A 24,978-nucleotide genomic window follows, 5' to 3' on the forward strand; every position below is an offset into this window, starting at 1 on the left:
TGTGAGGTAGCTGAACAAACTGTACTTTTAGAATAACCACTGATTAATAAGCAAAGAAAGCAGATTATAAACATATAATCTGCCACAGAAGATAGTTGGCTCCAAATATTTTAAAACCATAGTATCATATATAGTTCTGTGCTTTGCTGCAAATTCAGAAGCTAAGAAAAGTTTCCTATGAACCAGTAAATGATTAATAATTATTAAACATCTAAATAGCTCCTTAAGCATTCTATGACTCGCCTTGAGGCAAGAGGGATGGCAAATAAATCTAATAAATAAATAAATAAAAATATCACACTTGTCCCTTAAAGGACAAATCTTATTTTTAATGTTATAAAAGAAAATATATATCACAAGCAGGTGGATCAGAAATTGCTTTCTTAGTATCAGAATTAGATTGAATTCTCCACCTGTAGAATGATATCAATCAAAGTCCTAAAGGTGCTTTTTCCAAAACGCTTCGCTTCTCATCCAAGAAGCTTCTTCAGTTCTCAGACTGAATTACCTGGCTATCCATTTAGGTAAGTGGTTCTTATACTGTTTGAGATAATTAACTCTTTCCTGATATCGAATAAGGTCATTACCCATATCCGCACCCAAAAAACTTTACTCAGACATTGTTTTATAAAAACATCTCAATAGTAGCGATCCCAAACTGAATCCCCAACTTGCAGATGATTTACATCTTTAAGCAACAAGAATTCTACATGGCAATGAACCTGATGTAAGGTACAGTCTCCCTAATTGTCTTCTCAGCATTTAATCTATGGTTTATTAATATCCAAGGCTATGATGAGAACTGATCTGGTGTGGTCAATACTGAAGCTCTTAAGCAGAAGGAAACTGCAATCAAGATAGAGAACAACTGTTACCCTGAGGAGAAAGGATCAAATTAGGCTTTCAGTGCTTCAACATCTTATACTTCCTGGATAACAACGGTATGGTAGAAAGGAGTTCTATTTCACTTGAAAGTGAAGGTTATGTTAGCTGCTCTTGTGGCCCCTGAGGGAGGTAGAGAGGTGAGAGGACTGGTACTTACGGCTGAACAAATAGTTTTGACTGCTTGCCTGTTCTCACTGTCAGAACATTTTGAAAATAATATGCTTAGGGCCATAGGCCTCAGGGAAGAAAATGAGATAGAGATAAGTAATAAAAGAAATTTAGGTTACAAACAATAATTATTTTGGGGACAAAGGAAGGGAGGTAAGGAGGGAGGGAGGGAGGAAAGCTAGGATCAAAAACACTAGGGGGGAACTAGGATATTTGGTAGATTACATTTACTAGATGAAACATCTTTCAGCAAAGCCACAGAAGTTTCCAAAATATTATGCAAGTAAAGTATGTGACAAGAGAGACATCAAATTGGGTTGATTGGGGACAGAGGTTGAGTTTCGTATTGGGGTTTTATTTCGGTAAGCCACATGGTGTCACTGCAAGTGAGCTGGCAGCCATATCAATTTTCTACATAAATACTAAAGGAGAATGGCACAAAGCGGTTATCATTTTAACAGGTCAAACAACTAGTAAAAAGAGTAGATGCTGCTATTAGTAACATCACTTATTTTTCCATACAATTATTTATTTGAAAATCTGGATTTTTGTTATTTTGTGTTACTTCATTTGTATAAAGCTTAAAGAGATTATTTTACAAATTATTTCACACTTCTACATAATACCAAAAATAATGTTTCCCCCAAAATAAGACCCTGTCTTATATTTTTTTGAACCCTGAAATAAGCACTTGGACTTATTACCATGCACTCAAAAGCCTAATTCGGCTTATTATCAGGGGATGTCTTATTTTGGGGGAAACAGGGTAAATATCTAAATAAACTTGAATAAGTGGACATTGATGTCTTTAGATTTGTAAATTGTGTTTTCTGTACTTTTGTAGTAGGATTTTTATTTGACTTTAGTGTCAAAGAGTTTAGAGACCATAAGGTAACACTGAGATAAATAAAACATTAGTTCTTCTATCTAGTTATTGGAAGCAACCTCAAAAAGAATCAGAAAGAGGGTCTTCCTCCCCCCTCTCTTCTTTTTCACCCTTTCTCTCTTTGAATTTACCAACCACAATTCTATTCTGCATTCTCATATCCTAAAGCAAATTAAAAATAGCAAGCAATGTGTTACATCCATCCACGCATCCATCCTTAGCATGAGCTACAAAATTCCAAAAATGATTCCAAAGTCACAGAATAACAACTGATGCAGAATCACAAACATTATGGTTTCATAGAGACATAACCTTATGTCTCCTTGGCCAACTTTTCTATGACAAATTGGCTTCTCCATAAGATCTAAGAAAATGCAAAGTTATGCAATTTTAATTATGTTAGAATCTTAACTATGGTTGCACATGATTTTAAATAAAGCTAAGAAGATAATTAACAAATTGTTTAGTATTTATAGTTTTTATTAGCAATTTTAATTCATATTTGGCTATTCCTCACTTCCTGAAATGCTGCTTTAATCCACTTAGATATATATGCATGTCTTTGTATTATTCTAAGCAGAATCGAGCTTAGATTTTCTGCTGTCAGAATTCCATTGGTTGATCATTATCTCATTTCTTTTTTTTCGCCTACCCCACTCATCAAAATCTATCCTGGAGATGTATAGTGCATATTTTGAAGAGGGATATACAGAAAGAAACACTGTGTGAGCAGAATGGGATTATGTTTTACTTTCAAATGGCTTTAAATATCCTGCTTCCATGTTCAAAGCAGACAAAGTAAATCAAATTATGTACAATATAAATGGGAAAATACACTCTAATTTTCAGTTGTACAATTATACTCAAATACCTGAGTAAGAAGCTGATCATGTGTTAAATTATTGATCCACCTAGTATAGCGCTCAGTAGCTTCTGCTGGTTCTCTCTTAATTTGGCAACCTATAATCTGAAAATAGAAACAAAAACATTTTGATGAATGCAGATAATACAACCAAAAATGGGAAAGGTATTTAAGAAATGTGTTGAAGATTTTTTTAAAAAAAAATCTGTCTTTGAACTACAGAAGATTGCATTAAGAGTCTGGCAAATCAGATTCATATAATTGGTTTTTATTTTAATGGAGTCAGAATCAGTATTACCGTACCTTTCACAGCATAGTGTAACATCATTATTTCTATAATAGTTGCAATTTTAGCTGGAGAAAATGAAGGATATGTTTTCAATATTCTGCTCTGTTTACATGCCTTTTCATTTTTCTTCCTTTGTATCATTGTAAGCCATCTATAGTAGCCCCATGGTGACATAAACGACAAATTTAACAAATAAATAAATATAAAAATAATTAAATTATTCTGCATACTATATACAATTAGTGTTTATTTTGTATTATTTTCTATCATTTACAAGTTATTGCACATGACACTAATTTATTAGCAAGTTATGCAAAACCTTTTCTTTCCAAAATTAAAAACAAGCTACATGGCAGATTTGGCTAAAAGTATAAAACATGAAATTAGTTTTTATATAATCATGCAACTGAAATGGACCATTGAGACCATTACATCCATCTCACTCCTCAAAGTTAAGAAATTCAAATAAGATTTCACCTATTCTATTTTTGTGCACTATTTGCTTTCTAAGTAAATAATTTTGCATCTGTTTCTGTCAATTATTTTTAATATATTACTCTATGCTATCAGTTTGAATTTAATTATCATTCTACAATATTACTATCTCACCCAAAGTTATGTTAGTGGCAAATCTGATAAGCATTTACTACACTTCATAATCCCAATAATAGATATAAATGTTAAGGTGTATCAAGGATTTAATCTTGTGGTATTCTTGAAACTTCACTTGCATCAGCCAACTACTATATAACTACTTAACCAGTTACCAGTTCACATTTAATTAATTAGTTTGTTTATTAAAATGCTATCGAATATTCTGTCAAATTTATCTATCAGAAACTATTCAGAACCTGAGAAAGTAAATAATCATTTGCAAAACAATACCAGCTCAAAACACCTGCACATTCCTCCAGTATTACGAAAACTATTAGTCAGTTCTCTTGTTCTTCAAATAGTTTTTACCGAGAGAATGAAGAAGTCCCTGCCCTAATAACCTAAAAATAAATTGGGTGCTAAAGTGAAAGTATTCAATTGCTGAGATTTCTCAACACTAATCCCTCTTCTAATTATAAAGGACTTTACAAGAATCTTGTTCTCTGTTTGAAAGAGTTTGAGAAAACCCCTGACATCATGGTATGTTTCTGATATCAAGGTATGTTACATTCAGCACCAACTTTGCTTGTTGGAAGCTTTCTGGAAAGGATGTAAATGGCAATCACATTACTCCAAGATGCTGCAATCATTGTGAATACATGCTGATGGCCAAGTGCCCACCTTTTCATGTGTAACTGGATGGTTGAAAATCATTTTTCAATCACTGTAATTTTGAATGGTCACTAAACATGCAGTTATTAAGTCAAAGATTACCATATTTTTTGGAGTATAAGACGCACTGGAGTATAAGACGCGCCTTAGTTTTTGGGAAGGAAAATAAGAAAAAGGCTGATTTGCGGGCGGATCGGTCTCCCAGAATACCCCCAATCATCTGTTCCCAGAGGTGAATTTTAGCAACAGGTACGTTGGTTGTGAGCTCTGTGCCTTGCTTTTTTTTCAGCTCCTGAAACCTCCATTTGAGAGGCTGGGTGGGGCTACATTCAGAGTATAAGACACACCCAGATTTTTACCCTCTTTTTTGGGGGGGAAAGGATGCGTCTTATACTCTGAAAAATACGGTACCTGTAGAATTTTCATCCTCAATAAGTACTGGGGTTACAAATTACAAACCACCAAATGTAACAAACTTATGTTATTTACACTGTCATATACTGTAAGTACTCTGATTTGAGTATATCAGTTGCCATCAATCCAATCAGCTATTAAATAGAAATACTGAGCCACTGAAGGAAGGTGGAAGGAGTCACTGGATAAGAATTTATCCAGATAAATTCCAAGATAAATATTTATAATAAGAAAATGTGCTGCTTGCTCATATTCCATCAGAATAAGGTTTCCATGGTATCTTATCCATTTAAAGGAGCATTATTTTAAAGTACAGACCTTTCTAAACTAATGGCAGATAACTTGTTTTCATTTAAAAATGAGATATTGCTTGTATCTAAAGTTTCTTTTCTTTTACCTTCATTTTTATTTCATGAGTTTTATAAAATAAATCTGATGAACATGAGAATTATATGTGGGGTAGTTCAAAAGAATAGATGAAAACAAATACGAAGTGCTGGGCAAGCACAATTCTGCTGATCTGAAAGGCATTTCTTTAGAAAATGATAAGAAAGCTTAGCTTTTGTACACAAAGCAGACTGACCTGGCCAAAGCTACACAAATACAAATTAATGAACAGCTGCCAAGAGGTGACAGATTAGCCTTAGTTCTGCTTTTTTAAAGCCACATTTCCAATTAAAGTACAGTACAATGTATAAGCTAGTCAACTCCAAATTGTGAAAGACATTAATGAAAGAGTAGCCTGGCTGTAGCCATGTTCGTATCTTTGAAATATCAAGAAACCATATTAAGGCTTCTAGAAAGTACAAGGCATTGTTATCCATTAGCTGTTTGTGAATCAGATGAACTAAAAGTAGCTGGGTTTTAAGAAAAACTAAAGGGCAGCACATTCAGGAGAAAACACATTTTAAAGCTTGCTGTTTCAGAACTTATCATAAAAAGTTGCCAAATTGTCAATAAACAAGATTTACTAAGCATGAAGTAGTGGACAAGGAACACAACTCAGAAATATTATTTAAGCTCCACAATTTTCTCAAAAGAAATTTATGTGGTGTTTGTGTATGTGCATACAGGCACATATATCTGAATAGATGAATGGCATCACAATGAAAACGAATTTCCATCATCTTCTAATGAGAAGATCTGTAAATATGTTCCATATAGCCCACCAATTTTTTCTCTCATCTAGTTATGTCCATTTTCAGCATGGCAACCAATTCATATGATATTACATTCACATAATACAGACATTATTACAGCTTGTCCAAGTACATAGTCCTTGCAGCTTAAAATCCAAGGATATTATAGCTCAGAAGATTTATAGATTGAGTTTATTGTTCAGTTGTTGTTCAGACTAACAAATTTAAAATCATTCTATTTATTTAAGATATTCTAAGCCTCTTCTCAAAATAACATACTACAATTTAAGGTAATTATTTGGGGAAGCTGATCTCCTGGTCTTAGTTATAATATTCCATGTCCATTTAAATATTAAACTAAAACATACAGAACTATTGAGAATTATTCTAATACTTGGCCCACAGTAGAAAAGACCCTGTTATTTAAGCATCCCATTACTATTTAAGAGAAGGATCTCAAAACACAGCAGATAGTTAATATTTTATGGGATGATAAAAAACACATATGAAGGTTGATACCCACTCATCTGTATTCCCTGTATTTTAGCTCATCATGCTAAAAATTCCAGAGGAGATTAGAAGACTTGTTCATAGGTAATAAACAACTTTTGAAAGTAAGTACAGTCCTTTATACTCTTTTAAAAAGTAGTTGTGTATTCCTTATTGGAACATTCTTATCCACTCAGAATTTCAACAATTTTTCTCTGATTGCTAGCCTTTACTTTTGGGATAAGATATAAAAAAAGTCTCCTTCAACAAATTATCATTCCTAAATTCCCTGTCAAATCTGAAGCAAAAACCCCTTTGTCGTGTTGATGGTTACTGACCACAGAATTGCTTCTATTGACTGCCCATTTTTGAAGCCTAGATGTGTTATTTTTGAGAATTGTAGGGTCTCATCATCTACCAGAAAATATTTTTAAAATTATATACCGTATGTTGTGACAATCTGTTAAATCAACAGTTTTAGGCACTGTGTAAAAACAGGGATGCTATCATTTGTATATTCCATTAGGATCTTACCATCTCTTGGTTAAAATGATGAAGATTGACAACCCCTTGAGAATGAACATTAACCACTATCTTCTACCACTAATGTTCTTCTGTTTCAGAATCAGAAAGAGGGCATAGGAGTAAAACAACCAACAATTGTACAACATTCCAACATAACTGTTGTAACTGTTGCAATTCGTAAATGTGTAACATTTCTGTTAAGATTTATAAAAAGCAGAATTTATTCACATTAAATTAAATTAAATTAATTTAGTCACATTAAATTAAGGAGCCTGGATAGCTCAGACAGAAGCACTGTAATTTAACACCAGCTGTCTGCAATTAAAGTAAGATCAAATCTCGCCAGGCTCAAGGTTGACTCAGCCTTCCATCCTTTCTAAGGTAGGTAAATTGAGGACCTAGTTTGTGGAGGCAATAAGCTGACTTTGTATAAATATACAAAAGTATGAAGGCTATTGCTTAACGCACTGTAAGCCGCCCTGAGTCTCCGGAGAAGGGTGGCATATAAATCAAATTTTAAAAAAAAATTAAATTTATACCACCTTTCTAAGAACAACCAAAGAGGTATTTTTAAGCAATATAACTACAATTATTTGAATTTGAAAAATCTCATGCAGTGTTTCATCTACTTTTTTCTGCATGATCATGATTCTATTATTCACATTTTTTATTTTCCTTTCTGTATATACCACTAATGGAATAGAAAGAAAGCAAAGAAGCAATTACCACCATCAAAATATCAGTTTTAAAGAAAAATACCACTGAATTTAAATTATTTTGTTTTAAGGTTATAATATTGTTTAAAGAAACAATATTATAAAAGCAAACCCTAACAATCTATGCCTCAACTTCTTTGTATTAAAACCTGTAATAGGAAAGAATGAAATGAAGATGCTACAAAATGCTAAGAATTCCACTATAATCTATTAAACTTTCTAAATGTCCGAGAAACATGTAGCTAGGTAGTCTCTTGTTATGTAACTGGTAATTTTGTTATGAACAAAAGGTATCTTGGAACAACTACAAACAGTATTAGTAAATTTGCCTTATAAAAACCACTGGAGATCAGGCTGCAATTTTATAAGGAATTCTGTATTAAGAATATCTTGGGACTTTATTTGAAAGCCCACTATTTAGGAAAAGTTCTCAAAATATGTTTTGGAAAAAGTACGTTCAAAAAATACTAAGTCAAAGCAAATACACAATGCAAATCACATGTGGCCAGGAAGCTGTATCAAAACCCCAAATTTCTCATTCTCTTTCAAATCAGCTCCTAAAGGTAGAATGTAACTTTACCAAGAATGAACTGCTAAAGTAAATCCCTAAATGAAGAGCAGATTACTAGATATGCTCCTGACCCATAAATAAATACTGAGTTTCTTTGAAGTTTGGCCTATCCGCTTTGATCTATCCAAGACCTTTTGAATTTCTGACCTTCAACTGTGGGTGCTGAACTCCTTTGAAATCAGTCCTTGCTGCCTAAGTAATGAACATACAAAAAGCCTAAAGATGGAAGAAGGAGTCCAACTGTTGCACTTAATGTTTCCAGAAAATAATATATGGACAATATGAAACTGTATGAAACAGTCATTAAATACACAGCTGGAATAGTGAACTGGGCTCAAGTAGAACTAAGAACTCTCTATAGAAAGCCCAAAAAAATAATGACAATGAATCAAACCCTTCATCAACACAGTGATTTTGATTCTACTTATCCAAGAAAACAGGTGAGAGAGGAATGTTGAAAGTACACCAGACTGTTGATGAAGAAAAGACCATTGGAAGAATATCTGATGAACAGTGAAGAAGATGCACTGAAACTAATATAACATGAAGTCTTACATAGTCCTGGATAGACCAAACTGGCCTATAAGAAAAACCAAATAAAAGAGAGAAAAAATAAATGGCAGGCAGAGCAAATAACAATAAAACCTGGCATTGGCTAAGAGCAGGAAAGTTGGAGAAAGAGACAGAGGAACAAAGTCTGGCAGTAGAGTAGAGTAGAGTAGAGTAGAGTAGAGTAGAGTAGAGTAGAGTAGAGTAGAGTAGAGTAGAATAGAATAGAATAGAATAGAATAGAATAGAATAGAATAGAATAGAATAGAATAGAATAGAATAGAATAGAATAGAATAGAATAGAATAGAACAGAACAGAACAGAACAGAACAGAACAAAACAAAACAAAACAAAACAAAACAAAACAAAACAGAATTCTTTATTGGCCAAGTGTGATTGGACACACAAGGAATTTGTCTTGGTGCATACACTCTTGATGTACATAAAAGAAAAGATGCATTCGTCAAGAATCATAAGATACAAACTTCCAACACTTAATGATAGTCATAGGGAACAAATAAGCAATCAAATCACATTAGGAAACAGTCAAGGATACCAGCAACAAGGTTACAGTCATACAGTCATAAGTAGGAGGAGATGGGTGATAGGAATGATGGGAAGATTAATAGTAATGCAGACTTAGTAACTAGTTCGACAGTGTTGAGGGAATTATTTGTTTAGCAGAGTGATGCCCTTCGGGAAAAAACTGTTATTGTGTCTAGTTGTTCTGGTGTGCAGTGCTCTATAGTGTCATTTTGAGGGTAGGAGTTGAAACAGTTTATGTCCAGGATGCGAGGGGTCTGTAAATATCTTCTCAGCCCTCTTTTTGACTCGTGCAGTATATAGGTCCTCAATGGAAGGCAGGTTGGTAGTAATTGCTTTTTCTGCAGTTCTAATTATCCACTGAAGTCTGTGTCTGTCTTGTTGGGTTGCAGAACCAAACCAGACAGTTATAGAGGTGCAGATGACAGATGACAGACTCAATAATTCCTCTGTAGAACTGTATCAGCAGCTCCTTCGGCAGTTTGAGCTTTCTGAGTTGGCGCAGAAAGAACATTCTTTGTTGTGCTTTTTTGATGACGTTTTTGATGTTAGGTGTCCATTTTAGGTCTTGAGATATGGTAGAACCTAGAAATCTGAAGGTCTCTACTGTTGATACTGTGTTGTCTAGTATTGTAAGAGGTGGTAGTATGGGAGGGTTTCTCCTAAAGTCCACCAATAATGCACTGAAAGATCTGTTAAGAAATGCCATTTGCCTGCAAGCAACAACTGGAGGGACTGTAAAATAGGCAAAGTAATAGAAAATGAAGAAGCTAAAGTGCTCTGGAACTTTAGATTTCAAACAGAAAAGCACCTGCCACAGAACACCCAGACTTAACAACTGTCAACATGAAAGACAAGATACTGAACAGAAGAAGAGAAGAGAAAGAACTGTAGAAAAGGTAAGTGGACGAACCATAATGGGGGATGGGAAAAGGGGGGTGAGGCCCAGTGGGGTGGGATGCATGTCCAAAGGCCCATGGAGACCCAGTTGGGCAGAATGGGGGAAGACAAATGGGAGGCCCACTGCAGAGTCCCTGTGGTTGGTTATAAGGTCAGGTGGATTGCCAAGCACCAGAATTTTATTGATGTGACTGCAGGTCCACTGTAGCAACTTCTGGTAGGGGTCCTAAGTCTCTTCGTTCAGCATCATAATTTCAAACGGTCACTGAACAAATAGTCATAAGTCTATGCATGCACTAAACATCCGAAAAGGAAACAGAAAACCAAAAACTACAATGAATGCAGAATCATACACGATTTTTGTTGTTCCAATGTCATGTATCTGCACTATAAATATGTTCATATTCTGGGTGGACAGAAATTTAGTTTAATCTGCATTTAATATGAATCTGCATTTAATATGAAAATATTTTATTTTCCTGGGCTCCAAGATCACCGCACATGGGGACTACAGCCAAGAAATTAAAGGACGCTTGCTCCTGGGGAGGAAAGCTATAGCAAATCTAGACAGCATACTAAAAAGCAGAGACATCACCCTGCCAACAAAAGTGTGTATAGTCAAGGCCATGGTTTTCCCAGTTGCAATGTATGGCTGTGAAAATTGGACCATAAGGAAGACTGAGCGCCAAAGAATTGAGGCCTTTGAACTATGGTGCTGGAGATGACTCCTGCAAACCCCTTGGACTGCAAGGTGATCAAATTGGTCAGTCCTAAAGGAGATCAACCCCGACTGCTCTTTAGAAGGCCAGGTCCTAAAGATGAAACTCAAATACTTTGGCCACCTAATGAGAAGGAAGGACTCACTGGAGAAGAACCTAATGCTGTGAATGATTGAGGACAAAACAAGAAGGGGACAACAGAGAATGAGGTGGCTGGACGAAGTCACTGAAGCAGTCGGCATGAATTTAAATGGACTCCGGGGGATGGTAGAGGACAGGACAGCCTGGAGAAACATTGTCCATGGGGTCACGACGGGTCAGGCACGACTTTGCGACTAATAACAACAACAATATGAATCATTCTTATTTACTCTTGAACAAACAAGAATGCAATTATTTTTTGGTTTCACATTTTCTCTGATTACTGTAATGCCATCATTAGATTTTAAAAATATGTGAATGTATTTTTCTGTAAAATGTTGAACTGATATTTGTAAGCCTGAAATAAACAACACTTAACACAAACATTCGAAGATATTAGAAAGTCAAGCTCAGCTCCTAACACTTCTATACAGTTGCCTTGCCAATGATATGGAAGTGATTAGCTACTGGCTTTTTTTCTCTTTTTATTTCCAGTCTACATATGCAATACTTAAGGATAACTCAACATTCTGGAGAGAGAGAGAGTTCCCTGAGGATGGGCTCCAGCACGAGTCCAAAAGCTTGGTAGAATAAACCTTTGGTCTGGTGACCAACTCAGATTGGATTCTGCAATGTTATCCTGGGACACATATATTTGCCTTTATTCACAACTCAACGTTGAATGATTGCAACATTTTTCCATCAGTTGCAATCAAGCTTAGCATATCAATTAAAGCTTTAAAAAGGTTCAGGTATTCATATTATTAAGAGGAATTAAGGATTACTTCTCCCCTTCATAACTTAATGTAACACATATGTATAGCACAAAATGATATAGTTCAGTGGGAGTCAAAAGGAATCTGGAGCAACAAATTTTTAAAAATTCAACATAAGATAATAGGTGAGAACATGCCGTACTGACTTGGAATGAAGAAGTTGCAAGCTGTATTAGATTATGATGGAATGCAAATTAAATGAGTTTCAGAAGTCTGCCGCAGGTAAAAACAAAAGGAAAATTAGAAGGAAGTTCTAAGATTTCACCAATAAGCTGCCCCCTTTATTTTGCTTTGAAGAAAAGTCATGTTTTCATGTGTTCATGATTATAGTTAATGACTGCTGTAGAGATGGGCCAGGGCCAAAGCCATATACCCGATCAGCTCTAAAACTCCAGGAGAGATTTGGCTTTAAAATTATTTCCTTTGCCTCAGGTCTACATGGAGAACACTGCAAAGCTATCACTACAGCTGCCACTGAAGGTTTGAACTCAAAAAGTTTAAACAGATAATAAATCTTGCTTTGACAAATGGCTATATTATATAGGTATATGTATATAATATGTTATTCTTAATACAGGAGACTTCACCTTCATTTTATAGAAATTAACTTAAATCAATTTACAATCATTATAATGAGCACCAAAGCAGTAAGAATGATATGAATAAGCTACATAATATTAGTGAGGTCATAATCACAAGAACAAGAGCAAAGTACATCCCCATTTATATTCTGAGACTCTAGCATCTAAGTATTTTGCTTCTGTGCTGTCAGAACCTGACCAATGGATGACTATCTCAACATATGATCAAAAATTTGATCAAAACCACTAGTGAGATTTTTTTATATGCCCAGAAATGGAAACATTTGACATTACCAAATATGGAGAAATGGTTGGTGAAGTTGACAGATTTTGCTTAAATTGATAAATTAATTTCTTTGATTAGAAAATAGACATTACATTCACTGCTGACTCTTATGGACATTTTGTGTAAAAATTGAAAAAAAAAGAATTTATGACTTACAGTTTTGACAGTTAGACAGGATAGATAATATAGAAGGAAGAGTAATGTGATGCAGCCTTAGAGATTAAAATGTATTTGTATTATAACTGCTCTGAAGAATATCAAAATCCACTACTTGTTTTCTTTATTTTCTATTTTTCTTAACTTTTTTCTTTTCTTACACTATTTTTTTTTTCTTTTTCCCCGATTACTGCTTTTTCCCCGATTACTGCTAATTAGTTTGGGTTAATTTTTATCTATTTAAAATAACAGAAATTATTTTGAAAAACGTGAAAGCAAATAAGCTTCTGTTACTTGTAATACACTGACACCTATCAAAATGACCCCATTGTTTGAAATACCAGGTGTAAATGAAAAACAAAAGATGTATTACCTAGATAATATTTATATTAATAAAGACTTGATATTTTAATTTCTTTCTGATCTTCAATTAATATAGTAACATTTCCCTATGTCATTTATTTACAAGTCAGTTTCTTCACGTTAATCTATCTGTATCTTTTTCATTTCAGAAATATGCAAGAAAATTCAAGTCTACCAAAAGAAGCATTAACAAAAATGTATTTTTAATTTTCTATATGTGAGCTGGAAAAGTAGTTTTAATATTAAAACTTATGAAACTTTCAGTTATGTTGATTAACTGAAGTCTTCAAGACTCTGGCATCATATTAATATAATCTCTCAATATTGAAATGCTTCAAAGCACTGAAAAATATATCCAACCCATGAACAAATGATATAAAAAGCAATTATTTAGCTAGAAAGTTGGAACAAGATTTATCTATATATTTATTCTGAAAGAATATAGATGAATCCCATAAAAGATCTAACAATGCCCATGTTTAGCTATTTAAAACATAAACAAAATGCTCTGTTAGTACCTTCATTTGTGGTGTTAGCATGTGAATAAAATATGATCATCTATTGAGTAACCATTTTGCAATACTGCAATAATAGCATCATTGTTAGATGTGGTTATTGGCATGTGGAGACCATACTGGATTTAACATTTAATTACTAAGTTGTATCAGAGAGCATGGTTTAGATTTGTACTGTTTCATTAAAATGTAGAACAGACTTGAACTAACAGTTGCTTTGAAAATCCACTGAGGTTTTGCAGAAACTCCAAACTGAAAAAAGAAGTCTGAAAGCCCAGTTTAATGAAAAGCAAACACACTGCTGAATTTAAGCATGTTTCAAGCAAACTATGTGGAAATATGCATTAAACCATCATAAGCACTTTCAACACTGGTAAACTTCTCTTTTTTAATGATAAAAGGTAGTGAAGCCTTTTTATTCATATCATTATATTTTTTAAAAAAACAATGGCTACTGTTCTAGTTCAAGATCTTTTTAAAAAAGCACACAGGACTGCTTTTCCAAACCTCATCAGTCAGCAAAGCAGGGTTTTAGACATGAACACTTTTTTGTAAAAAGAATCATACCAGAATCGCACTAAAGCAACAAGACATTTCTTGAATTCTAATGCAATCTTGAACATTCAGCATGAAAAATCTATTCAGATTGTAATGCTTCCTGATTTCTAGAAACCACTTTATTTTATGTTGTTAGTATAGCCTTCTCAGAACCTCATCATTCTGAAGAGAAAGCAGAATATTATATAAAAGCATAATAGAGTTGGTGGTCTTTCTGTTTTTCTAACTCCTTGAAATTAACAGATTTTAAGAATATTTATCTGAAGTAAAATGATTTTTAAAATCATTGAAACTAGAAGATTTATGTTATTTAATATATATATATATATATATATATATATATATATATATATATATATATATATATATATTGTGCACATTAATCTATGTAAAAGTTTAATGATGGAAAGAATGTGGCAGCATAATATGGAAAATTTCTATACCTGTTAGCCAATAACTCCTTCGGAAGTACTCAATTCTGCTTCATCTTCTTTCCCTTGAACATACACAGTTAATGAACGTAGCTTGATGTCTTCTGATATATAAAATATATCAGATGTTCTTATCCAATGAAGTTTCATTTCTCAATGTTAAGTTCCATTCTATTCATTTCAGCTCATAGAGCCCAGATATTTTTTAATCTTCTCTCTTATCTAAAATATTACTTCTCAGTGCAAACTTTCTGAGTATGCTTTAACCTCTTCATTCATACTGACAAAAATGTTGAACAGCACAGAGCCAAGACAGACCCTTTGGCATTCTACATTTTACTTTCCACCAAGCTAAGTGGACCCATTAATGAACACTCTTTGAATATAGTTATTCAGTCAACTAATCATGTATCCTTTGAACAATAATATCATCTACCCCATATTTACCATTTTATTCAAGTATGCACATGAGGCACTCTGACAAAGACGACATGTTCAAATATCTCTTATAACACAAGGAGATAGCTTAGTCTTGCAAACTTTTTTGTGACAATCCCATTTTGGCTCATGTTAATGCTGTGGGCATAACCAACTGTTGCTAGATAATCTGTTCAAAGAATATGACCATTTTAAGTATGTCTGTTTTTATGTATTTTTAGTGCTATACATCACCCAGAGTCACTTTCGTGTAAGATTGGCAACTATACAAATATGATTGATAAATAAATGAGAAAAAAACATAGATTTTAAACAGACAAATCTACAGTTTTTTTCTGCTTGTTCCCCATTTTGAAAATGAGGAAATAATCTGCAAACCTCATTCTTCAGCTACCTCACCAGCCCTCTAAAAGTCCTCAAAGATTATTAAAAGCAGATCTGTTGTCACTCTCCACTAGTTTCTTCAATATCTAAGAAGATAATCCATCTATCCTAGGATACTTGGATGTGCATTAATTAGCTACATTATCTTCTTCTTGTCTTCCCCAAACTACAGTTTCCTCCCCTCCTCCCCCCCCCACCCCGGTGCCATAATGATGACAAGCTGAGGCTCCATTTCCGTTCCATGAGAAGATAGATGCAGATTAAAAATTAAAATATTCTGCCTCCTCACCACTATCCATTATCAAATCATCATTTTTTTTCCTAGCAATGAACTATATGCTCTTTGTATTTCCTTTTATATCTAAAATATCTCAAGACTCTTTTTTTGTCTATTTTTGGAATCTCTTACAAGCCTCTGGTCACTTTGAACTTTAGCCTTTTTTATAGACAGAAAGAATGATCTTGAGGGACAGGAGGAAGACAACAATTAGATAAAACTGATAGTTTTATTGATAGTTGGAGAAGAACTGTAATAACTGTAATAAAATAAAATGTCTCAGATAAGATATAAAATGTCTCCTTAGTTCTCACAAATATAAAGTGAAAGAGGAGAGAAGCATATTCAGACTTGCAAGGTCTTTATGTCTTTATAATAAAACTAGTATTGGCCAAATTATTTTGGTTTCCTAATCTGGTCTACCTCGAAAGGCTACCATCAATCTTGCAAGTCTATCAAAGAACTTCTTTGTCCAATCTCTGACTACTTTCCCTGTTTGCTTACTAGCTTTATATAAGTAACATTGAAAACAATACAGGATCTGGTGGCAGCTCTCAAGTGTTATTTTCTGGATTTACTAAGAGTACAGAAATGAAATTACTTAAGATCATGTTCCCAGTGAGTATATTTAACTGGAAAGGATTGATATTAGAATTTGTTGAGTGACCAGGTAAGAGTAATAGATTCTCTCCAAACAGGTTATCCATCAGAGTTATCAAGGCAATTAAATCAGGCCAGACACAAGAGTGAGATATTTTTAAGATAATTGGTATCTCCCAGAATATCTATGGTTGGATTGTTGTGATCCTCTCATTTACCTCACAAAGGAAGATATTCACCATAATAACATTTTTTTTAATTTTGGGATATCCCCCTTCCCGTTACTATACTAATGCTTCCTTTAATAAAGAAAACCACTCTGTGATATAATGATGTCTTGACCGCTCCTTAGTGGTCTATGAAAACATGCAATGGAAAAAATCACTATAAGCATCTTGTTCACATTCTCAGGCTGCAAAAGATGAAACCATCTCCTGATGGTGCATATTCTACTTCAGTAATAGCACTAAGATAGCTGTTTGTCTATCAGGCAAGTTACTCATCCTTCATTATCCACTATGGGAACAAGGCAAATAAAGGAGATAACAGAAACAGACATCAAAAGCAAAGTGATTTTGCTTAAAATATATCATTGCACATAAAACAGAAAGCTTTACTGTAAAACGTTTTAGTTGCATTTTAGTCCATTGTAATGTTGCCTCCAAATGAAGAAACTACATTTGACAACACTTTGGATTTGCCAGATAAGAAACAATGATAGGAAGACTGTAGGATGCCTATTTGTTTTACAATCCAAACAAGTCAAGATGGAAACATACTTTCATTGTATATATTCCCATACCATCCTTTCTCTCTAAAAGCAGATAGCAATGAGAATCACAAACAGGGCAAAGACAAACAAAATACTTCTTAAAAGTAAGCAAATGCACTACAAGGGCAGTCTACCCAGGTCAAGCATACACAAGACTAATTTAACAACTGCCACAGTTGTGGATGACTGCAAGTCATGAGCAAGCCACATATTTGTTCAATTCCATCTTTTTCTGTCATCTGCCTACTATGCAACATGTTCAGACAAGTGAAATAAGACCTGGGAAAATATGAGCTCATATGTATCTGCATGTGCATCTATCTTTTATTTGTAAGAAATAAATATACACACTCATTTTAGAACATAGTCAACTCTGGATTTCTTTGATTATAATGCCTACCAAGTTAGATATGACAATGTTGTGGTAGAAATTAAGGCCTAAAAGTTAAACTCTAACAGTTTGTTTCTCTTGTTTTCATTCAGATTCGAAGAAAGAGAGAATTATCCATCTTTGCTACCTTTCTTTTTCAAAAGGACACTTATGGAAAACAAGTGCCAAACATTTTTAGTCAGAACATATTGTAAATGCATGAAATTGAAAATGAAATTGAGAATTAATCACAATAAAATATTTTCTCACATCACAAATCTATTCCTACACCTTTTTTATAAGAAAGCTCATTCAAAAGACAATTTCTCATACTTGTAACTTAAAACAACTGCCTGAAAACGGCAACAGAATGAGATTAGTAAAATAACTACCGTAAGTGTTAGATGGTCTTTTATGATACTGCTTATTAAAAGTAATCCATCTGTAGTGGCTACATGTTTTGGCAGTTATTTTGTCAAACTTTCTCTTTCACAACATGGGATAACTGTAAAAAGTTTTACTCCTCTGCAACCTGCCATACATATCTGAGAATTTCATCTGATGGGACCACAACATATTCTTTTACAAAAAAAGGGCCTTGTTTTATTTTCTCCTTATCTAGCTTTTATGCCCCTTTCACAAGAATGCCTAATCTTCTCAACCTAAACCAATCCAAAATAAACAATATTAAGAGGGCTGCTTACAGATGCACTAAAACACAACCTGACTTTGCAGAGTGCCTTTTAAAATTAAATATACACACATACAGAATAAAATCTACCCAAACCAAAATGGTTATAATTTCATCTAAATTCATTATCTGGATTTTTATCACTGCAACTCTGATAAGTGTTCCACTTTAATTTAAGGATTCTATAATTAAAAAGCCTGTAATTTGGCAGGTTGAATGTCATCAGCCCACCAGTTATTTAAGGAATCCACTACAATCCTCAGATATATATGGCAAGCTGCAGTAAAACTTTTTACAGCTATCACATGTTGCTCTATTATAATCTGTAACAATGTTAAATCAGAACTGCTACTGCTTTCTTTTTCTGCATCCAGTTCACTGTAGGGTAAAGTTCCAGTTAGTTTTACTATATAGCCTACTTCAAACCTGAGCTCAGTCATGTATTCACCAGGTATAACTTCTACACTATTACTACAAGTAATAGAAGACCCTTGGTAGTACAGTGGTCTAAAGCACCCTTTTATTAACACAGCTGCCTGCAATTACTGCAGGTTCGAATCTTACCAGGCTCAAGGTTGACTCAGCCTTCCATCCTTTCTAAGGTAGGTAAATTGAGGACCCAGTTGTGGGGGCAATAAGCTGATTTTGTATAAATATACAAAAGTATGAAGGCTATTGCTTAACGCATTGTAAGCCGCCCTGAGTCTCCGGAGAAGGGCGGCATATTAATCAAATTTTTTTTAAAAAAGTACTTCTTGCTTGACAATGGCAATAGGGACTTCTGTCATTAACAACTACATTCCAGTACATTCAATGTTATCACAGAGATTTCCAAGCTTTTATGTTAAAACTCATTGCAAATGAAAATACTCACACTCCTTGGATACTTAATATTAGCTTCCCATTGCAGCCTTATTCTCTGGGGCATCATCACATCATCCTGTAATAAATGCCATTCATTACTGAATCAGAAAGAGAATCCACCTGAAACAATTAACTAGAAAAGGCTGGCAGAACAATGGTCAATTTTCTAACTTAAAGTCAAAATTACACCAGTAGGGTGCAAGCACTGGAAAGATTCCAAATACTAAATTATTAGAAAGCTGTTACATGGCCATCAGAATATTAAGATTTAAATCTAATTAAAATTAGAAGTCAAAAATCAAAACTTTACATTAGACATGAAGTGTAGTGCCTTTTTCGGTGTTGTATTGTTTAAAAATAATAAACACATAATACATTATTTTAAACCATGAGAAATAATAGAAAATGAGAAAGGAACAACATTGGTGCCTAAATTACTAGCACTATTTTTCTATACCACTTTTTATCTAATGATAGCATACCAGTTTATATCAACAGAATACAGATACAAAAGCAGTAATTCGAAAAGCAATGGAATTAAAGACTGCATTAAAGGAAGGAACCTTTTGCATAAGACCTAAAATTCCCCAGTTGGATAAACTAGCACATGTGAAAAATTTAGCTTATATGGGAGCAGTCTGCCATAATTATTTTTAATGGGGAACCCATAGTAGAAGAGTTCTGCAATAAAATTTCAAATTACTCCAACATTCCAGTTTGTACCACAAGCCTCCTTAAACTTTGTAACAGAGAAAGAACAGCATGCATAAGCTGAAAAAGATAATAAAGATGAGGTCAATAGTATAAAAACAAATAAGCAGCCAAGGCACATTGTAGAAATAGATGTACTATAGCATTAGTCTTCCATCTGTGTGCTAAGTGGACAATGGCAGGACATCTCCACAAAAAGCTTACCACAGTAATTTGGATGAATGGTTGCTATGGCAAGCAATATTGTCGACAGGAAAAGTTGAAATTAGCAAACCAGCTAGAATTGAAGATAGGAATTCTTAGTCACTATACAGAACAGGTCACCTAATTATCTATGTCTCTCATCTTTAGAAATTTTGATGGATTTATAAAAAGGCAAACTCATTTTCACTACTTTTGCCACTGTTTAAGTGTCTACCAAATGTGTTGATATATAAATAACATTACATGGGAGAAGCGTTTTGGGAATCAAGGCCACTTCAATCTTTTCCCCAAATCTCTACACCACTCATACATTTGACTCCATCCATGATGAGTGTAGTTCTTGCCCACCAAAAGGTTGCCAAACTCCATTACAGTTATTCTAGTTCCTCTGACAAAGATGGTCCCAGGAATATGTTCTCAGGCCTCAATCTCAGCTTGTATACTCTTTCCTGATTCCAACAGAATAAATTTATAAACTTTGTGGCAATCAGAAAGTGACCAAAAAATCTCAGCCATATAATGAAATACAGCTTTAATAAATGTGTCCTGATTTATTTTTCTTTAATGGATAAAAGAGGGCAATGTTATCCCACTGCTTCAACTCATCAAAAAAACATTTCGACTGCTATAGCAAATGTATTGCTGTATGGAAGATTCTGACAGGAAGTAAGGTACCAACACTGCCAATCTGATACAATCAGAGAATGATTCAGAGTATTTCGGTTTAGAGCTGCCTATGTGCTTCAAGAAGGAGGTGTTGTTCCAAAGATGATTAATGTCTTTAAAGGACTCAAAATCTTACTCTAGAAACTCTTGCAAGAGTTTATGTCAGGAATATTTTTTTTAGATTTTTCATTTGTGGAGTTAATAAATCTGTTAACATTTGAATAAAATTTGAAATTCATTCAAATTAAAATTAAAATTTTGCACCTGACCTCAGAATGTGAGGTCTTAATATAAATCTCTTATTTAGATAAAAAATAAATTGCAGCCAGTATTAATATACCTCGGTACTAATGATCAGCAAATTTAAACAAGTCATAGTTTTAACTGAACAATATAGAAGAGCTAAGAACACTGGCAAAAATGAAAGAATATTTTTACTTCTCTCTTCAGCTATATAAAAAGTAAGATAGATGTTGAGTCTCAGCTTTGCATACGTAGATACAAAGATTCTAGAAACATGATAGCAGAATACTGTTGAATACCAGACTAGTTTACCACCAGTCGGGAGGAGGAGACAGATATTGGGCAGTAATAAGTAATACAATCCAGAATTTGACCATTTCAGCCTACTACTTGATCCTACAAAATTTGTAGAATTTATAAATGCTTATCAACATATATGTCTCTACATATATTTCCACATGATACCAATGTAAGCTTTGTCAATGGTCTTCTATGTACTTCAGCTGTTCGTTTTCATTTCTTATGCTTTGGCTGTAGCATGTGAATAATTACCTTGTGATGTTTAAATGGTGGAAATTCTGACAAAATCCCTGTTTCTTATATATGCTACAGAAAGGAGGATCTAAATCTTCCATATAGGTATGTCTTGTGCTGAAGAAAGCAACCAAAAGTTTAAATAGCCAGAAAATATAGAAAATCAGCCCCTAATCTGAGGGAAAGAGATTAAAAGACTTTGGAGCCAAACTAAACTATTGTTTTTCCTTCTTCTAGGGAGTGAATGGCCTTGAAACTAAACCAGTACAACTGAATACCAAACACAGAGACAGAGTAATAACACAAGGAAAACAATCTGTGCTGGTAGCTCCATGTAATTATTTCAAGGTTAAAGATAAATGAAAATAAATAAATAAAACAGATTATCAATTGTAGAAAAGCTACAGTCAAAAGTCTTTCTCTATTGAAGATGCACAAAGACTTTTCCAAAGGTGTCTCAAGATGATCTATTTATCCGACCATTTAAATAGATGATTATGAGGAGATAGAATATTAATACAGAAGCAGATAACACGAAACTCACTAGCATATATTCAATGGACATACATCAAGCAACGATTTAAAGTTTTGTAGAACTCATTTTGAAATTGAAAGGATTTCAATAAGCCTTACTTTAAAAGCACTGTGCTATATAATCTAAAAAAAAAAACCCTCATTAATCAGGTTATTCTTAATTGAACAAAAGGTTGTAATATCCATTGATTACAGGATTTAAAATACATCTCATAGCCTTTAAATTACTTATATTTGTGCTTTTCAACCCACTTTTAAATATGTCAGCGTACTCTCAAGATTTTGCCCTCAACAGTCCACTTCCATTTTCAGTTTCTGATTTCAATCAATGCAGTTGTCAATGCAAAGACTGTACACATCTTAAAACAAAAAAATGCAGTAATGTTACTGAGACAGAACCTAATACTGTAATAAATATTTCATAGTAATTCTTTTCTACATAGTATAAAAACTTGTGCATTTAGCTATTTAAAAACTCCCTTTTTATGACCCTATAGTGCCTTAATTTAAGGAAGAGTTGGGGTGAATGGATGGAGCTGACCGTTTACTGGATGGATGCCCTTCCTGATGTCACAGAGTTCGCAGCAGATATTTTTCTTTATGTCCTAGAAGAGAAACACCTCCTAATACTTAGCACTTAACTCTCAACCTTCCAAGTGGGAGGTGAGCATCTTCACTACTAGGCTACCATGCCACTCTTGACTTTATTAAATATTGACAAAATACGAGATTAGCAAAAAAGCATAACACTGGAAAATATATGGTTGATCCTGCCCTGGACTTCAGAAATATAAGCCAGGACTTGAAGACAGTATCATGTGAAAGAACCTCATATTTTTGAAGGACAGTTCTCTATAAAATGCAACTAAAACTGTGGCATAAGAATTTGACTTGAATTTAAGTAATAAAAATGTACATCAGATATGCACAAAAACAATGGGTTTTGTTTTGAAAATATTCTCCCAAATGGACTAATCCAAGCATCCCAGGACTGGTAGGGATATTTCCAAAACCACCTCCTGTTTTGAAAGACACATGTTCAGATATGTAAGATTAGAATGTTCAGATCAGCTCATTCCAAGGAAAAATTGAACATAAGGGTGTCTTCCCCAAAATAAGACTGGGTCTATATATTAATTTTTCCTCCAAAAGTTGCATTAGGGCTTATTTTCCAGTTAGGCCTTATTTTGGGGGAAAAACAATAATAAATGTGTCTGGCTGGCTGACAATCTTAACTAGGGCTCATTTTGGGGGTAGGGCTTATATTACGAGCATCCTAAAAAGCATGGTAGGGCTTATTTTCTGGTTGGGTCTTATTTTCAGGGAAACAGGGTATTAGGTGAAAGTAGACTGGATAAATCATTTATATTTATTTATAGCTATTATGCAAAATAATCCATAAAATACATTTATTGAGAACATATTTTCTTTCTGCACATTTAGAAGGTAAGAAATTGCTGAAATAAGGCAAATATATAGGATTTTTATTTCATATCAGGGATTTCTAAAAAGCTAATATAAGTTTGTAAGGTGGTCAATGCTTTCTTACCTCATAATCCTTTAAAAAGATACGTAGCCCACTTCTTGTTGGTATTTCCATAAGAGATTCTATTCATATTGTACTATATTCTATGCAATTGTATTATCCATACAATTCAGTGCACAACATAAAGACTCTGCTATCAGCTATGTTACTTTACAGTCGAAATACAGCATCTTGCAGAAATATCAATTAACTATACTAAAATAATTAAGAGACTACTGATTTTATTTCCAATGAAGAATTTAGAAACTTAGGTTATACTCCCAAAAAAATATGCCACTAAAATTAAAGAGATACTTAAACTAGTTAAATATTGTTTCTGTTAAAAATGAGGTCATTCAATGGAAAGCAATTATCATAAAATTCTAATAAGCCAAAATTATCCAAGGCTGATTACCAATTTTATCATGCAGTCAATATTGCAGAATAGTATTCAAGTTAGGTAAAAAAAAAATTCCCGCACATTTACAATATATAAAAACTCCCTCTCACATTTTTAATAGTTGCAGTTCCCAAGATTCTGTTTTGGCCATATTCAGACACATTCCACATGAGTGACACCAGCATTTTATTCTGGATAATTCATTACCAATTTAGAGAACTGAAAGTGAGAAGTAAGAAAGGTACATAAAAACAATCATAGACAAAGTTAAATTTCACAGCTGGTAACATTTGTTTTCAGAAATTATTGCATAGTATTAAGATACTGTTTTAAACAAGAATAGAAAGTAATTCCTAGATGTATATCAATTTCAGGAATGTTTCTCTTCTTTCTGTACTCTTAAAACACGGAAAGTAATGGGAAGAACATCCATTTGTTTATCAACAAATCAGATGTTTAACTTATTGTGGGAAAGTAACTCTTAAAACATTGCGGTAATTCAAAATTCTTCTACTAAGCAAAATAGAATAGAGAAGAAGGGAGGCAGTGTGATATGGGCTAACTGATGAGTTCTTGTGCGGAACCAGATTATTAGCATTTGATTGGGAACAGTTTTGGAATGGTTAAATGATAAAGCATAAAACTGATTCCATATATTCCGGTGCAGCGGCAATCAAATATATTTAATTCTGACAAAAGTAGTACTGTAGTGGGAGTTGGAAAGTCCAGCTCTTTTGGACAAGTGTGCAACATCATGATATTGTACATGTAGAAAAGAAGTAGGGTTTCCATCAAGCATTACAACACTGTTTTTGTCAATCTGACACCCCTTGTTTCCCCCATGGATAGCTGCTATGTAGAAAAGAATTTTCAAAGGCATAAAATTAAAGAAAAACATATTTCTTGTTACTACTTCCACAATACTTCTCGGTTTTTGAAAGCAAATAAAAACATTGCTGACAGGAATATGGATGTTGTTCCATCAGAAATACTACATATTGTATTGTATAGGCAAGCAGAGATTTTGCATGTTGATC

The 24,978-nt window shown here is 33.7% G+C and overlaps 1 protein-coding gene across 7 annotated transcripts in view; it reads right to left on the minus strand.

Annotated features, from left to right (window-relative positions):
* QTGAL (queuosine-tRNA galactosyltransferase) overlaps positions 1-24,978 on the minus strand; it is a 137,562-nt gene that overhangs the window by 94,123 nt on the left and 18,461 nt on the right. For 3 of the 7 annotated variants that reach the window (XM_034408453.3, XM_034408426.3, XM_034408444.3), the window contains exons 5-6: positions 19,135-19,200; positions 2,811-2,906 (exon numbers count right to left, since the gene is read on the minus strand). The exons of 1 other annotated variant lie outside the window; for it this stretch is intronic. In XM_034408453.3, coding sequence (XP_034264344.1) covers positions 2,811-2,906; positions 19,135-19,200 — 162 coding nt within the window. The remainder of the gene's footprint in view (positions 1-2,810; positions 2,907-19,134; positions 19,201-24,978) is intronic. 3 more of the 7 variants (XM_087887251.1, XM_034408434.3, XM_034408457.3) reach the window with 2 other exon arrangements.

This window comes from Pantherophis guttatus, chromosome 2, assembly GCF_059756535.1.
Source record: "Pantherophis guttatus breed Tessera chromosome 2, ASM5975653v1, whole genome shotgun sequence".
Classification (NCBI taxonomy): Eukaryota; Metazoa; Chordata; class Lepidosauria; order Squamata; family Colubridae; genus Pantherophis; species Pantherophis guttatus.